Source organism: Stomoxys calcitrans, chromosome 5 (genome assembly GCF_963082655.1).
Source record: "Stomoxys calcitrans chromosome 5, idStoCalc2.1, whole genome shotgun sequence".
NCBI classification, from domain to species: Eukaryota; Metazoa; Arthropoda; class Insecta; order Diptera; family Muscidae; genus Stomoxys; species Stomoxys calcitrans.
Genome location: NC_081556.1, coordinates 112,740,481 through 112,758,626, shown reverse-complemented (window position 1 = coordinate 112,758,626; position 18,146 = coordinate 112,740,481). Strand labels below are relative to the sequence as shown.

Here is an 18,146-nt window from a genome sequence, read left to right as displayed (position 1 = left end):
GCTCATTGAGAATTCGATGACATAGAACATAGATTTCGCTTATATATACATGACTATGTGTATAGTTAAAATAAATAAATAAAAATAAAATTTTTTTCTTACAATGTTTATTTTTCTCTTCCTTTCTTTTTCGGTCCCCGAATTTACTACAACCGGATGTGCTGCATAATTGGACACACACACACACATACATCATTGCACCTTTCTTTGCTGCTACATTTGTGCATTTTGATGACATCTGTTGAATTGGTGAAAACTTTGTTCGCCCGAAAACTTCAATTATCACCACGTGTGTATTGATGTGTATGCCTGTGTGATGTGTGTGCGCTGTGTAATGAACATAATCGCCTTGGATGTGTGACAATATGAACATTGACTGCAACAAATGGAATACTACATTAACCAAACCTATGGATGTTTGTGTTGACATCATGGCATACATAAACGGATCTTTGCCTTTACTACTCGCCGCCTTCTGTATACTGTCTCCGATTCAACTCGTTTGCTTGCGACATCTACAACTCCTACAATGTTATTGTGGGCTATGCACAAATATTTTCTTTGTACTCTTTGCCCTTGTCATCGTCGTTGTCGTCCTTGTCATCATTCTCTGTGCTCCACATGGTGTTCTGCTGCCAAACGATATCTTGCTCAATGTCCACGCTCGTATAACGACAAATGCATGAATGAACAATTACCAATGCACTGGCATACATACTCTCACTCACACACACACACACACAAAATATCAAAATTACAAACACTACCAAATAATGATGATGATGGTCATGATGACGATTATGGATAAATGAATGAATTTCGCATTGCATACTCACAACTTGTCCTACACACATTGCTCATTTGTGCATGTGTGTGTGTGTGTTTGTGAATGCCTCTGTGTGTATTCGACTGCAACAGGCAATGTTTTTGTGATAGCCGCCATCATTCTGGAGCGACATTTGCAGAATGTTGCTAATTACTTGGTAGCATCGTTGGCCGTTGCAGATTTGTTTGTAGCATGCCTTGTAATGCCATTGGGTGCCGTTTATGAGGTGAGTACGATATGAATAGTTTGTTGGTTTCTTGACTAACTGAAATCTAGACCAAGGAAATATGTATGTAGTTGTAGAAATGAATACGGGGGAAGAAAAGCTGAACCTTTTTCACCATCAATATTTAAAGGGAATTTCCAGGATAAAACTGATTTACCTTGGAAATTTTTATACCCACCACCGAAGGAGGGGGGTATATTCATTTGTCATTCCGTTTGCAACACATCGAAATATCCATTTCCTAGAAAGAATACATATTTCTGATCAGCGTTAAAATCTAAGACGATTTAGACATGTCCGTCCGTATATCTTGATATAGCCCCCATATAGACCGATCCGCCGATTTAGGGTCTTAGGCCCATAAAAGCCACATTTATTATCCGATTTTGCTGAAATTTGGGACAGTGAGTTATGTTAGGGCTTTCGACATCCTTCTTCAATTTGGCCCAGATTGGTCCAGGTTTGGATATAGCTGCCATATAGACCGATCCGCCCATTTAGGGTCTTAGGCCCATCAAAGCCACATTTATTATCCGATTTTACTGAAATTTGGAACAGTGAGTTCCGTTATGTTCCTAAATATTCTTCTTTAATTTGGCTTAGATCGGTTTAGATTTGGATATAGCTTCCATATAGACCGATCTCTCGATTTAAGGTTTTGGGCCCATTAAAAGCGCAATTATAGTCCTATGTCGCCGAAATTTGGGAGAGTGAGTTGAATTAAGTCCCTCGACATTATTTTGCAATATGTCATAGATCGGTCCAGATTTGGATATAGCTGCCATATAGACCGATCTCTCGATTTCAGGTTTTGGGGCTATAAAAGGCGCATTTATTGTCCGATTTCGCTGAAATTTGAGACATTGAGTTGTGTGAGGAAGTTCAACATCCTTCTTTAATTTGGCTCAAATCGGTCCAGATTTGAATATAGCTGCCATATAGACCGATCTTTCGATTTAAGGTTTTGAGTCCATAAAAGGCGCATTTATTTCGCCAAAATTCGGGACAGTGAGTAGTGTTAGGAAGTTCAACATCCTTCTTCAATTTGGCTCAGATCAGTCCAGATTTGGATATGGCTGCCATATAGACCGATCTCTCGATTTATGGCTTTGGGCCCATAGAAGGTGCAATTATTGTCCTATGTCTCCGAAATTCGAGACAGTGAGTTAAATTAAGCCCCTCGACATACTTTTGCAATATGGCACAGATCGGTCCGGATTTGGATATAGCTGCCATATAGACCGATCTCTCGATTTAAGGCTTTTGGCCCATAAAAGGCGCATTTATTCTCCGATTTCGCTGAAATTTGGGACCGTGAGTTGTGTTAGGATGTGCAATATCCTTCTTTAATTTGGCTCAGATCGGTCTAGATTTTGATATAGCTGCCATATAAACCGATTATTCGATTTAAGGGTTTGAGCCCATAAAAGGCGCATTTATTGTCCGATTTCGCCGAAATTTGGGACAGTGAGTTAAGTTAAGCCCCTCGACATACTTCTGCAATTTGGCTCAGATCGATCAAGATTTGCATATAGCTGCCATATAGACCGATCTTTCGATTTAAGGCTCTGGGCTCATAAAAGGCGTAATTATTGTCCGATGTCGCCGAAATTTGGGACAGTGAGTTATATTAAGCCCCTCGACATTCTTCTATAACTTGGCTCAGATTGGTTCAGATTTGGATATAGCTGCCATATAGACCAATCTTTCGATTTAAGGTTTTGAGCCCATAAAAGGCGTAATTATTGTCCGATGTCGCCGAAATTTGGGACAGTGAGTTATATGAAGCCCCTCGACATTCTTCTTCAATTTGGCTCAGATCGGTCCAGATTTTAACATAGCTGCCTTATAGACCGATCTCTCGATTTAAGACTTTGGACTCATGAAAGGCGCATTTATTGTCCGATGTCGCCGAAATTTGGGATAGTGAGTTAAGTTAAGCCCCTCGACATACTTCTGCAATTTGGCTCAGATCGATCAAGATTTGCATATAGCTGCCATATAGACCGATCTTTCGATTTAAGGCTCTGGGCTCATAAAAGGCGTAATTATTGTCCGATGTCGCCGAAATTTGGGACAGTGAGTTATATTAAGCCCCTCGACATTCTTCTATAACTTGGCTCAGATTGGTTCAGATTTGGATATAGCTGCCATATAGACCAATCTTTCGATTTAAGGTTTTGAGCCCATAAAAGGCGTAATTATTGTCCGATGTCGCCGAAATTTGGGACAGTGAGTTATATGAAGCCCCTTGACATTCTTCTTCAATTTGGCTCAGATCGGTCCAGATTTTAACATAGCTGCCTTATAGACCGATCTCTCGATTTAAGACTTTGGACTCATGAAAGTCGCATTTATTGTCCGATGTCGCCGAAATTTGGGACAATGAGTTAAGTTAAGCCCCTCGACATACTTCTGCAATTTGGCTCAGATCGATCAAGATTTGCATATAGCTGCCATATAGACCGATCTCTCGATCTAAGGTTTTGGGGCCATAAAAGGCGCATTTTTTGCACGATTTCGCCGAAATTTGGGACAGTGAGTTGTATTAGGTAAATCGACTTCCTCCTTCAATTTAGCCTAGATCGGCTCAGATTTGGATATAACTGCCATATAGACTGATCTCTCGGTCTAAGTTTTTAGCCACATAAAAGGCGCATTTATAATCCGATTTCACTGAAATTTGATACAGTGACTTATGTTAGGCTTTTCGACATTCGTGTCTATATGGTTCAGATCAATTTATGTTTAGATATAGCTACTAAAATTATCAAAATTTTGTTATACACCATTGAACAATGACTTGTACATACTAGTATTTGATCCAAATCGGAATATATTTCGATTTAGCTGCTATGGGGCATAAGGTATGCATTTTTCACCAGATTTTGACGAAAGGTGGTTTACGTATATATCCGAGGTGGTGGGTGTCCAAAGTTCGGCCCGGCCGAACTTAACGCCTTTTTACTTACTTTACTTGTTTTAAGTGAAGTGAAGTATTGTAAATTGCTAGTCAACACACCTATTGCGGTGTGGTTTAAACAGAAATCAGATAATATATGGACAATGTATAGTGAGTAAGCACTACCTCCGGGAAAGTCTCCGTAGCGCTGAAGGAGGTTTGTTATGATATTTATTTATGGGGAATTGCCAATGGAATTGTATCCTAGTTGAGAATTAGCTCTGAAATCAACATTTACTACCCCTTTAGATCCCCAATATCAGATAATGTAATAGCAATTGAATAGCAAACTCTACAAAGGTTGATACATACATATCGTAGGGCGACGATTCCTAAAATCAGATCCCTTGCCTTGAAAGCAGAACGCCTATAACAAAGGCGAGTCAACTGAAACAGCTCTACATGACCTATGCGGTTACATTAAAATGCTATCTCGGTGTGAACGTTGCCTTTATTGACATAGAGAGTGCCTACCGAGTCAACCGTAAAGGACCTCAGAAAGGACGTAAAGATTTTTGTTCATAACTTAGTTACTATTGGGTTGCCCAAAATGTAATTGCGGATTTTTTAAAAGAAAGTAAATGCATTTTATTAAGGCTTAGAATGAACTTCAATCAAATATACTTTTTTCACACTATTTTTCTAAAGCAAGCTAAAAGCTACAGCTGATAACTGACAGAAGAAAGAATGCAATTACAGAGTCACAAGCTGTGGAAAAATTTGTCAACGCCGACTATATGAAAAATCCGCAATTACTTTTTGGGCAACCCAATAAAAACAAGCAAACACCTGCTATGTTCTGCCAGGCCGAATTTTAAGAACCCGCCACCATCGGTGAACTTAGTTAAAGGGCATATTCATTTTCACCGTCCCTACATTCTAGCTATATCTAACCTGATATAGCTCCCGGCCGACATGGAATAACTGTGCGCACCACATGTGCTGAAACTTTTAGCTCCACCTTGTGTAGCGTTCATCACGGGAAGCTTAGCCTTAGGCTACCAGATGTGTCCACAGGTTGCCAATAGTGGAAAGCTTCGTTTGCATGCAGAGTACCTGAAGATGCGGCCGCGAGCAGTTAGCTATTTCGAAAGGAAAGTCGTCTCAGTGAAGGGTCAGTTGGCACGGACTCTCAATACTGAGTGCCAATGATACTCGAAATGACAAGGCGAGTTATTGGCGCCTTCAAATAACCAATGGCCAACAACAGCGTCTGTTTACGGGTTATGGGCGGCTGGAAGCGAGCGTCCGATCTTGGAGCAAGCGGCTCCCATATAGAAGGATACATTTGCGATCTTACATAACCCTTACGGTTGTGGCAAATAACCAGCCTCCCCAAAAATTATAAGAATTACTCTGAGAAATAAAATAATACTAACAACGGACTTCCCTAAAGTTGACAACTCACGCAAAGGAAAAACGGACCATGATCTGCGGATCTGCATCTGGAATGTCCGCATTCTCTATAGAGAAGGTGCAGTATACACGCTGGTGGATGTATTAGAGAAGTACAAGGCAGATATTACCGCCTTAGAGGAAGTGTAATGGACCGAGAATAGTGTCATAACAACACCAAACGGTGACGAACTATACAAACTAGAATTGCCATGGCTATGAATTTTAGATGTTAGTCGGAGACTGAAACACCTTGTCTCCAGCTTTACTCCGGAGGATGAGAGACTTGCCACATTTCGTAAAAAACCAAATTTTTCAACGTCAGCTTTATTTGCACCCATGCCCCGACTGAAGACAAGGACGAGCAGACCAAAGACTAGAGAGAGAGAGAGAACGCGACAGGATGGCTGGTTTTTGCATCGCAACCGCACTGAGGACGACACCATCTGATGCACTGAATTTAGTACTACATCTAATGCCTCTGAACATTATGGCTAGTCAGATTGCTGCGACCACTGGCTACGGACACTGTGTTTTCCTTGATACAAGGTGCGATGTTCGAGGCTGTTGTGAATTACTTGACATAGCTCAAAAATATTTGAAAAAGTCATTCAACGAATTTGAAAAATGCGATCCATAGTGGAGGGTATATAAAATTCGGCCCGGCCGAACTTAGCACGCTTTTAAGCTTTTTAGACCACTGGCTGGATGAAATCAAATTTAAAATTAGGTACAGAAATTTTGTCTCTAAGATTTTTTTGGTTTTGATTTTTGCCTCATACAAGGAGAAAGGTTTCTTACAGGTTGCCTTTAGAAAAATCTTTCTTTGTTTCTTTCCAACCAGCAGCGGTTATTATGAACAAAAACAAAAAAAAAAAGTATTTTTTGTTAAAAAATTAATTTGCCGATTATTTTCGGTGATATGAGAGTTAATCAACTTCTGACTGCAATATAATTACTTTCGACTTTTGAATAATTTTTTTTTCTCTCTCACTTTTTTCTTTTCCATTTTCTTTGCAATGTAATTAACTCTGTTGGGATGCTGTGAAATAAATGAAAAAAAAAACCCCATACAAACAAAAGATAAGTCAAGGATGGATATTGGGACCGGAATTGTGTGACATATGGACATCCATTGATGTTTTATGTTGCACGGCATCGATATTGCATTTGGTGGCCATTGCTGTTGATAGGTAAGTTCATAACAAAGTAATTGTCATTGATGTGTGAAATGAAAAAAAAGTTGCAATGCTTTTTCGTCAGGTATTCAAGAGTTTTTTTTTTTTTGCTTTTATTTAAAATAACTTGCAATTTATTTTACTGAACATATGTCAGAAATTATTTGTACTACTTTGTTTATCAACAAGGGTTAAAAGACACACTTTTTTAATTATACCCATATTTGGGTTTCGAAACAATTTATAGCAACTGTATTTATTATGCATTGCTGAGCGCTGATTTGGTAGCGTACTTGGTAGCGTACTTGGATTATCAGTGCGCCGGGGTTTAATACCCAACCGGAGGCTATGGTCTGCCTGTGGCTGTGGTGTGAGTCATGATAAGCAACGGTGGCAAAGAAAAGTCAACATACCCATTATTGAATGGCGGCCACAAAAACTGGCAGTTAGGCCACTAAGTTATGATTTATGATTTTTAAACTGTAACATGGGTAACCTTGATGAACCAATTTTACAACAATCGACATTTAACTAAACAAAACGTTTTCTTTCTGTAAAAGTGTGAAGTAATTGATTCCAGATTCTTCATTGAGAACGTTTATTCCAATTTGATCCGATTTGCCCCGCATGGGCAAAATTTCAGCTGAATATATTCATATACTTTTGAGGGATTCGTCGTCATTAAAAATGACATAAGGACGTACGAACAGACACGGATCCGTTTTGAATTTAATGACAATCAAAAATAAATATACTTTGTATGGTCTTCAATCAATACTTCGATGTATTGTAAACTGAATGAATATATATCCCTCTCCAATAGTTGTCGGTCTAAAACACAACATTTAAACTTTCTATGAAACCCAATAGCCGGTGTACATCTATGCGTATGAGTGTTTCATGGTATGCCATTCGGGTACGTATACGCCCCAGAGTCCCATTACATGGAAATCCGCTTTATAATACACATACCAGAGAACGGATTGCTACCATTCGCTTTTATAACGCATTCATAATTTCGTTATTATACCCTCCACCATAGGATGGGGGGTATACTAATTTCGTCATTCTGTTTGTAACTACTCGAAATATTCGTCTGAGACCCCATAAAGTATATATATTCTTGATCGTCGCGAGATTTTATGTCGATATAGCCATGTCCGTCCGTCTGTCTGTCTGTCGAAAGCACGTTAACTTCCGAAGGAGTAAGGCTAACCGCTTCAAATTTTACACACATACTTCTTATTAGTGTAGGTCGCTTGGTATTGTAAATGGGCCATATCGGTCCATGTTTTGATATAGCTGCCATATAAACCGATCTAGGGTCTCGACTTCTTGAGCCTCTATAGGGCGCAATTCTCATCTAATTTGACTGAAATTTTGCACATAGTGTTTTGCAATGACTTCCAACAACTGTACGAAGTATGGTTCAAATCGGCCCATAACCTGATATAGCTGCCATATAAACCGATCTTGGGTCTTGACTTCTTGAGCCTCTAGAGGGCGCAATTCTTATCCGATTGGAATGAAATTTTGCACGACGTTTTTTGCTATGACTTCCAACAATTGTGCCAAGTATGGTTCAAATCGGTCAATAACCTGATATAGCTGCCATATAAACCGATCTTGGATCTTGACTTCTTGAGCCTCTAGACGGCGCAATTATTATCCGATTTGCTTGAAATTTTGTACGACGTTTTTTGCTATGACTTCCAACTACTGTGCTAAGTATGGTTCAAATCGGTACATAACCTGATATAGCTGCTATATAAACCGATCTTGGGTCTAGACTTATTCAGCTTCTAGAGGGCGCAATTCTTGTTCGATTTGACTGAAATTTTGCACATAATGTTTTGATATCACTTGCAACAACTGCACTAAGTATGGTCCAAATCGGTCCATGTTTTGATATAGCTGCCATATAAACCGATCTTGGGTCTTGACTTCTTGAGCCTCTAGAGGGCGCAATTCTTATTCGATTGGAATAAAATTTTGCAAGACTTGTTTTGCTATGACTTCCAACAACTGTGCTAAGTTAGGTTCAAATCGGTTAATAACCTGATATAGCTGCCATATAAACCGATCATGGGTCTTGACTTCTTGAGCCTCTAGAATGCGCAAAACTTATCCGATTGGAATAAAATTTTGCAAGACTTGTTTTGCTATGACTTCCAACAACTGTGCTAAGTTAGGTTCAAATCGGTTAATAACCTGATATAGCTGCCATATAAACCGATCTTGGATCTTGACTTCTTGAGCCTCTAGAATGCGCAAAACTTATCCGATTGGAATAAAATTTTGCAAAACTTGTTTTGCTATGACTTCCAACAACTGTGCTGAGTTAGGTTCAAATCCATACCCTTATATAGCTGCAATATAAACCGATCTTGGGTCTTGACTGCTTGAGCTTTTAGAATGCTCAAAACTTATCCGATTGAAATGAAATTTTGCACGACGTGATTTTTTTATGATATCCAACAAATGTGTCAAGTATGGTTAAAATCGGTCTATACTCTGATATAGCTGCCATATTAACCGATCTGGGATCTTGAGTTCTTGAGCCTCTAGAGAGCGCAATTCTCATCCAATTTGCCTGAAATTTTGTACGACGGATCCTCTCATGACCATCAACATACATGTTTATTATGGTCTGAATCGGTCTATAGCCCGATACAGCTCCCATATAAATCGACCTCTCTATTTTACTTCTTGAGGCCCCAAAGGGGGCAATTCTTTTTCGAAATGGGCTGACACTTTACACAGGTCTCCAACATATAATTTAATTGTGGTCCAAACCGGACCATATCTTGATATCGCTCTAATAGCAGAGCAAATCTTTTCTTTTATCCTTATTTGCCTAAGAAGAGATGCCGGGAAAAGAACTCGACAAATGCGATCCATGGTGGAGGGTATATAAGATTCGGCCCGGCCGAACTTAGTACTCTCTTCTTTGTTACTTCTTCTTATTATTATCCTTGAGTTAACTTTTTACACATACCTCGCATTTCTGCTTTATTTTGTGTTTCTGTTGAAACTCATATGCTTGATGGATTACGATATTTGTTTTTTAAACATCATTAATCATCTACTTTATGAAGATGTCATTGCTAAATTTTCAATTTCCTTAATATTACTTTCAATAACACCAAAAAAAAAAAAGCACTGCAATCAATTATTAAATAAAATGCCTTGCCATGTGATTGCGGAAGTATAGATTTAAAAGTCAAAAGGCAATAAAGCTTTTGGAAACATGCTGGTAGAAATAAAAAAAAATTCCATGTCATGCTAGTATTAAGGCAATAAGGAATTACTGCCACGATATTAGAAAATGACACAACAAAAGTGAATCATACAAAAGTTTTTTTCAAACAAATCACAAAGTTCTATTAGACCCATCAAACACCAATATTTTTTTTTGTGCCTCATAGAGTCTTTTTGTTTTTCTTTTTAATTATCATTCAATATGCCACCTGTTTGTGTGCCAACTGACAAAGGAGAATGTCAATGTCATTAGATGGAAATACTGAAATTATTATCAGGCTTTAATTATTTATCATGTCACCGCAAATTTTCCATTACGTTACAGTCGATTGGTTTCAGTTAGCCGATTGTGGTTGGCATTATAGCACAAATACACACGTACATATATATTGCATAAGCTTCTCGTACACACACACACGCGCAAAGTCCATAACTCAATTACCGCAATATACTAAACAAATTCTGATGTCATGTCATAATTCAATCAAGACATCATTTAAATTGTTCAAAAATTCGATTATCATCTAAACGGTGATTTTATCAATACCTCAAAGAAAAATTATGATAAATTAGGATAATTGTGTATAGCCTAAGGGAAAATTGCATGAATGAACTATTAAAAACTTTTTGACATTGGTTTGTTGGCGATACAAAGGGATATAGTTGGGATATATTAGTCAGTCCATCCATGTTTATATCCTACAACACTGCTGTGGTACGGGGTATTATAGCTTAGTGCATTTGTTTGTAACACCCCCAAGGGAGAGAGATAGACCCATTGATAAGTATTCCGATCGACTCAAAATCACTTTCTGATTTGATTTAGCTATGTCCGTATGTTAGTCTATGTACTCTTGTAATCAAATTGCAGATGCGAGCTAAGCGCGGATGGAACTGGGTGCGGATGCTAGCTAAGTGACGATGCAAGCATAGTGTGAATATAGGCTATGTGCAGATGCGAACTAAGCGCGGATGAAACTGGGTTGCGGATGAAACTAAGTGAGGATACAGGCTATGTGCGGCGGATGCTAGCTTAGTGTAGATACAAGCTAAGTGCGGATGCATGCAAAGTGTGAATGCAGGCTAAGTGCGGATGCAAACTAACCGCGGATGCAACTGGGCGCAGATGCGAGCCAAGCTCGGATGCGAACTAGGCGCGGATGCAACTGGGTGGGGATGCAACCAAGTGCGGAGACAAGCTAAGTGCGTGGTAAACACTTAAAACTATGCCTGGAAGAGTTGCTTCGGTTGCGAACATTGCTACTTATATATTTAAGCCTGTCTTTTTCGAGAAACAAAGAGTTCAGTCCGACGACGAGGACGCAGAAGGCGATTTTGCAGTCTTCACAATCCAAATTGATGCTCGGCAAATGAATATTCTCGTACGAGGCTCGGGTGGAGTAATGCCCCAAACGTCTTAGCTGTGTTTTTGGGAAATTATAACTGAAATCAAAAATTCGTCCAATCATCTCCAACATATGTTTATCTCGGCCATATCGCAAGCCCTTCTTCTTTGGCTTCCATTAAGGTACAAGGGATACTTCGCCCTTCTTTCAGAGTGCAGTCCGATTAAAGTTAAAGCTCAACGATGTACCGATGTCTCCACTTCATGGAGATGCATGGCTAGATACCTCACAAATATGCTAACTTCTGCGCAGCGGTGGCCGCCATTAAAAATAGGCCTTTTATGGGGCCAAGACTTCAAATCGAGAGATCGGTGCATATGGCAGCTATGTTTAAATCTTGATCGATCTAGACCAAATTGCAGATATATGAGGAGGGGTTTAACATAACTCTTTGTCCCAAATTTCGGCAACATGGGACAATAAATGCGCTTTTTATGGCCCACAAAACCTAAAACCGAGAGATCGGTCTATATGGCAGCTATATCCAAATCTGGACCGATCTGTGCGATAATGCAGAAGTATGTCAAGGGGCTTAACTTAACTCACTGTCCCAAATTTCGGCGACATCGAATAATAAATGCGCCTTTTATGGGCCTAAAACCCTAAATCGAAGGATCGGTCTGTATGGCAGCTATATCTAAATCTGAACCGATCTGAGCCAAATTGACAAAGTATGTCGAAGGGCCTAACACAACTCACTGTCCCAAATTTCAGTAAAATCGTATAATAAATCTGGCTTTTATGGGCCTAACACCCCAAATCGGAGGATCTCCAAATCTGGACCGATCTGAACCAAATTGACAAAGGATGTCGAAGTGCCTAACACAATTCACTGTCCCAAATTTCAGCAAAATCGTATAATAAATCTGGCTTTTATGGGCCTAACACCCCAAATCGGAGGATCGGTCTATATGGCAGCTATATCGAAATCTGAACCGATCTGAACCAAATTCACAGAGGATGTTGAAGAGCCTAACACAACTCACTGTCCCGAATTTCAGCAAAATTGGAAAATAAATGTGGCTTTTATGGGCCTAAGACCCTAAATCGAAGGATCGGTCTGTATGGCAGCTATATCCAAATCTGAACCGATCTGAGCCAAATTGACAAAGAATGCCGAAGGGCCTAATACAACTCACTGTCTCAAATTTCAGCAAAATCGGACACTAAATATGGCTTTTATGGGTCTAAGACCCTAAATCGGCGGATCGGTCTATATGGCAGCTATATCCAAAGCTGCACCGGTCTGAACCAAATTGACAAAGGATGTCGAAGGGCCTAATACAACTCACTGTCCCAAATTTCAGCAAAATCGGATAATAAATGTGGCTTTTATGGGCCTAAGACCCTAAATCGGAGGATCGGTCTATATGGCAGCTATATCCAAATCTGGACCGATCTGAACCAAATTGACAAAGGATGTCGAAAGGCCTAACGCAACTCACTGTCCCAAATTCCAGCAAAATCTGATGATAAATATGGCTTTTATGGGTCTTAGATCCTAAATCGGCAGATCGGTCTATTTGGGGGCTATATCATGATATAGTCCAATGTAGCCCATCTTCGAACTTTGCCCGCTTATGGACAAAAAAAGATTCTGTGCAAAGTTTCAGCTCAATATCTCTATTTTTTAAGACTGTAGCGTGATTTCAACAGACAGACGGACGGACATGTCTAGATCGGTCCATCCTTCGGTGGTGGGTATAAAAACAAATTTTTAATATCATCGGTGGTGGTGTTGAAAATATCCTTCGACACCCAATGTGTTCTATACCCATTTCGTTTTACATACCCAAATTTTAATAAATTTTATTTTCATTCATATATGGTTACATCAAGGCTTCGCTTTTTTTTAATAATTGCTTGTGTCCTTTGGTCCACCCTTATCTGAAGGACATGCGAGCAAAGCCCTCAAACGTATGGCATAGTTACATGATGCCATGCTAGACAACAGATGTACTCATAATTTTATTAGATCCTTGAAATTTAACAAAATTGCATGAATGTCATAAAAATTATTGCTACTACAAACTATGCATAATTGTTGTTGTTGTTGTTGTTGTTGTTGCTGTTATTATAATTTTATGTTCAATTTAAAACACAAATAATGTAGGCAAACTTCTATGATGGCTCGTTCATATGTAGCCTACAACGAGTGTTTCTAACGATAGGGACATTTATAACCAAAAGGCACAAAAAAAGGGGGAGAAGAAGGAGCAGCAGGAAGAGAGTAAGAGACAAAACTAGTGGGACTATTTCCCAGAATAGCCAATAGCCATTAAGTGGTAATGCAATGTGTTTCCGTAATTAAAGTAAAGTGTTTTAATTGCTCCTTATCGCCTACAAGCAAACACATCTATGGCTACAGATGGTTAGAAGGAAAATTCATGGGAAATTGTAGTCATGAATGTGGTATGCTTCGAACACACACACACGCACACACACTAACATTTACAAACTAGAAATATTAGAGAGAAAGTTATTAGTGGAGAACTTGTTTAAAGGTTATTTAAATGTTATGCATACTCGTAGATGAAGTTATTTCAATAGAAAACTAGAATTATTAGCCATTTATTGTTTTATATCAACAATTTAGCAATATTAAGTCGCTTAAAGTTGTGAAATGATAAATTTTTGGAGTTTGTATAAAACTAGCGGAACCGGGCCCGCTCCGCTGAGCCTTGTTTTACTTTACATGGAACAAAAGTTTCCTCTGAATATTTATTTTCGACAATTAAAGATCTTTTAGTGAAATACCATGCAAACTTGACTAACAGATTAACAATATAAGCGCCTTTATCTGAATCCCATATGATCTTTATTGGTCTGGATGTAAGGTGTACTCCATTCTTAAAATACTTCATTTCAGCCCGATATTTTTATGATGTCTGATTTAGGGGTATTTTCGGGGGTGAGTGAGGTGTTCCCCCAGACACTTGGGCCTGAAAGAATATCAGCATCATACTCTTCTCTCAAATACCATTTTTTAAATCCCATATTGCCATTGGTTTAAGGGGAGTTTACAGGATGAGACGTCCCCCAAACACATGACCCCGAAACTGGTTATCAAATTCGTTTTCTAATCTCAAATACCTTTCATTTGAGCCACATATTGGCATGGTCGAAAAATGTTAACCCTTTGGGGGTGTTTTGGGGAAGGGGTGATGCCCTAAATACATGGTCCTAAATTTGGATATCAAATTGGTATTCTACTCCCAAATACCTTTAATTTGAGCCCCATATTACGATGGTCACTAAAAAATTGCTGTTTGTAGGGTATTTTGGGAAAGAGGTAGACCCCCAGAAAATTGGTCCCGAAAATGGGTATCAATTCTTGCTCTACCCCTCAATACCTTTCATTTAAGCTCAACACTTTCATGGTCAGTAAATATGCCCGATTTAGGGGTGTTTTGGGTATAGGGGTGGTCCCCCAAACACTAAGCCCGTTAAATATATCAGCAACATGCTCTATTCTCATATTGGGTATCAAAATGGGTATCTATTCTTGCCCTACCCCCCCCAATACAGCAAATATGTCCGGTTTGGGGTATTGGCCCTAAAAACTATAAATATCTAGTCCCACTCTATTTAAGACGCAAATTGTCTTGGTGAGCAAAGACGTCCTATTCGGGGGTGCTATGTCGGTGGGACGTTCTCTAGACAGTTGGTCTCGAATGTTGATATCAGATACATGGTCTACTCCCAAATACCTTTAATTTGAGCCCCATATTTCCATAGTTGGCAAACATGACCGGCTTGGGGGATGGGCGGCCACTCAGTGAGTTGGCCTTGAAAATGTATATCGGATTCGTGTTCTACTCTAAAAACCCTCTTATTTCAGTCTCTTATTGCAATAGTCAGCAAATACTTCCTATTTGGTGGTGGTGTTGTGGGGTCGGGGTGGCCCCCAAAGCACTTTTCCCGAATATTGATACCAGATTCGTGCTTTACTCCCAAAGACCTTTCATTTGAGACCCATATTGCTATGGTCGTACATTTGTCCCCTTTGGGGGATGTTTTTGGGGAGAGGCGGCCCCCCCCAACACTTGCTCTTATATTTGGATATCACATTCGTATTCTGCACACAAATACCTTTTATTTAAGCCCCATATCATTGGTCACTAATAAATCCTGTTTGGTGAAGGGGTGGACCCCCGACCATATTGCCATGGTCAGTAAATATGTCCGATTTAGGGGTGTTTTGGGGGTTGGGGTGGTCCCCCTACACTTGGTCCGACAATTGGATATCAGATACGTTTTCTTACCCCAAATACCTTTCATTTGAGTCCCATAGTGTCGTGATTGATCTAAATATACGTTTGGTAGGTTTTAGGGAGGGGCAGATCGCACGATCTCCGACATCTGGCGTTTCTGAAAATTAGAAAATTAGGGTAAGGGGGAGGGGGAGGGTCCGCCCCCATGTTGACTTGACATGACAGTTTGTTGGATGGGTTCGAAATACCTTTCGTCCACAGGCTTGAGATCTAATTTCTTTGCAGTGCATTCGCACATTCATTACCATCGCCCTGGTGTACTAGCTCTATGTGAGACACAGGTGCGTGAGGATGCAGATCCCATGGACTGTCACGTTTCTGGGTATTTCGGATCCCATGGATTTTCACGTTTCTGGGAATAACACCAACTCTTATTTATTTCTCGCAGAGGTCTTGTGATATATGTCCTTTACGAATTAGTGTTCCAAATACGGCAACACCTGGACTCACAGGATCCAGAATTTCAGATTTTTATATAGAAGCCCAAACATGGAGGGGGAGGCTTCCATTAATGGCATGGACTCTCTTTCCGAGCGAAAATTTTGGAGCATTTTCCGGACAGTGAAATCGTTGTCGCTGGTGATTTTAATGTCCATAACTCGTCTTGGCTTTCCCATTCAGGCCGCACTACTCCGGAGGGCCAATACGCCGAGCTCTTTGCCGCGCAGAATGAATTGACGCAACTGCGTGTCTTAACTTCGCATCCTGAAAAGTACGAAGTTAATGTTATTGCATTATTTCAGCATCTTTTTCGTATTCTACCCTTCGTGCCGGAGGCCACCGTAGCGCTGGGGTTAGCATGTCCGCCTATGACGCTGAACGCATGGGTTCGAATCCTGGCGAGACCATCAGAAAAAATTTTCAGCGGTGGTTTTCCCCTCCTAATGCTGGCAACATTTGTGAGGTACTATGCCATGTAAAACTTCTCTTCGAAGAGGTGTCGCACTGCGGCACGCCTTTCGGACTCGGCTATAAATTGGAGGCCCCTTATCATTGTATGCCATGTAAAACTTCCCTTCGAAGAGGTGTCGCACTGCGGCACGCCTTTCGGACTCGGCTATAAATTGGAGGCCCCTTATCATTGAGCTTAAAACTTGAATCGGACTGCACTCATTGATAGGTGCGAAGTTTGCCCCTGTTCCTTAGTGGAATGTGCATGGGCAAAATTTACAAATTGTTACCCTTCGTGCCGCTTAATCTACTGCCTCAAAGCGGACAATTTTTATGTACGAAAAAGCTCGCAGGGCTGTGCTCAATGATTTCATCCACAATTTCAATTTGAAGCTTTGCTTTCTTGAGGTAGATGCAGCAGCTGAAATGATAGAGAAGGTAATCTTAATTGGAATTTACCCATAGAGTCCGCTGCATTTTCTAACAGTGACCCTCAACGTCCTTGCTGGGTTTGGCTTAGATCGGACCATATTTCGATAAAGCTGCTATAGGTTCACAAATGGTAATTTTCACCAGATTTTGTCGAAATGGGGTTAATATATACACATGAGGTGGTGGGTATCCAAAGTTCAGCCCGGATGAACTTAATAACTTTTTACATATTTTTGTTACTTTATTAAGTAAAATTGTTCGCCATACTTCCTCCCCTAAACTTACAAGCATGCTCATTAATTCAAAATATCAATAAAATCACTTTGTATTGACAGTGCTCCCCTGCCCACCATTGAATCCCTAGTAATGGCATTACGGTTGTAATAACATAGACATTGTTAAACTAATTTGCTTTCAATTGATTACTTTGAATGTCAGCACACATGAATGCACCGAAATAATTGTGAATGAAAGGCAAGTAAATTTTCAATGATAGGAATTAACTTAAAATTGTCTAATCAAGCTCCAAGCTGCCAAGTGAAGTGTAATTGTTTCCATGATACCTTTCCGCAAGGACAGCCACAGTTAATTGAACTAAACAAGTATGCCTTCACATCAATGTTAGTTAAATGAAATCCAATTCTCTGAAAATGGGCAACTTTTGTAATGGGGTTGAAAAGGAGCACAACTTAAAAACCAGTAAGGAAGGGCAAAAGGCGGGCGTTGCCGACTGTATAATACCCTACACCTACCCTATAAGTACAAGTGTGTGGGAGCTATATCCAATTCTGAACCGATTTTGATGGACCTCGGGGAGCAAAAATATGTTCAAACTGTAATAACTACTAAACTGTAATAACTGCAAATTACCCAAAATCTGACGAACATATTGGTTGCCCAAAAAGTAATTGCGGATTTTTCTTATAGTCGGCGTTGACAAATTTTTTCACAGCTTGTGACTTTGTAACTGCATTCTTTCTTCTGTCAGTTATCAGCTGTTACTTTTAGCTTGCTTTAGAAAAAAAGTGTAAAAAAAGCATATTTGATTAAAGTTTATTCTTAGATTTATTAAAAATACATTCACTTTCTTTTAAAAAATCCGCAATTACTTTTTGGGCTATCCAATATATATGGGAGCTATATCTAAGTCTGAACCGATTTCAAGCAAACTTCTTAGATAATGTGGTAGACGTCGAGGAAAGCCTGGTGCAAAGTTTTTGGCAAGATTGGTCAAATTAAGCGCTTGCAACGGCTCTTGGGGTGAAAATCTGGCGATAAACATATATGACAGCTAT

The 18,146-nt window shown here is 39.7% G+C and overlaps 1 protein-coding gene across 1 annotated transcript in view; it reads left to right on the top strand.

The window, feature by feature from the left end:
• LOC106092119 (5-hydroxytryptamine receptor 2A) overlaps positions 1–18,146 on the top strand; it is a 176,263-nt gene that overhangs the window by 55,468 nt on the left and 102,649 nt on the right. The window contains exons 3-6 of the mRNA XM_059369912.1: positions 919–1,052; positions 6,493–6,602; positions 13,426–13,484; positions 16,150–16,253. Of these exons, the coding sequence (XP_059225895.1) occupies positions 919–1,052; positions 6,493–6,602; positions 13,426–13,484; positions 16,150–16,253 (407 nt within the window). The remainder of the gene's footprint in view (positions 1–918; positions 1,053–6,492; positions 6,603–13,425; positions 13,485–16,149; positions 16,254–18,146) is intronic.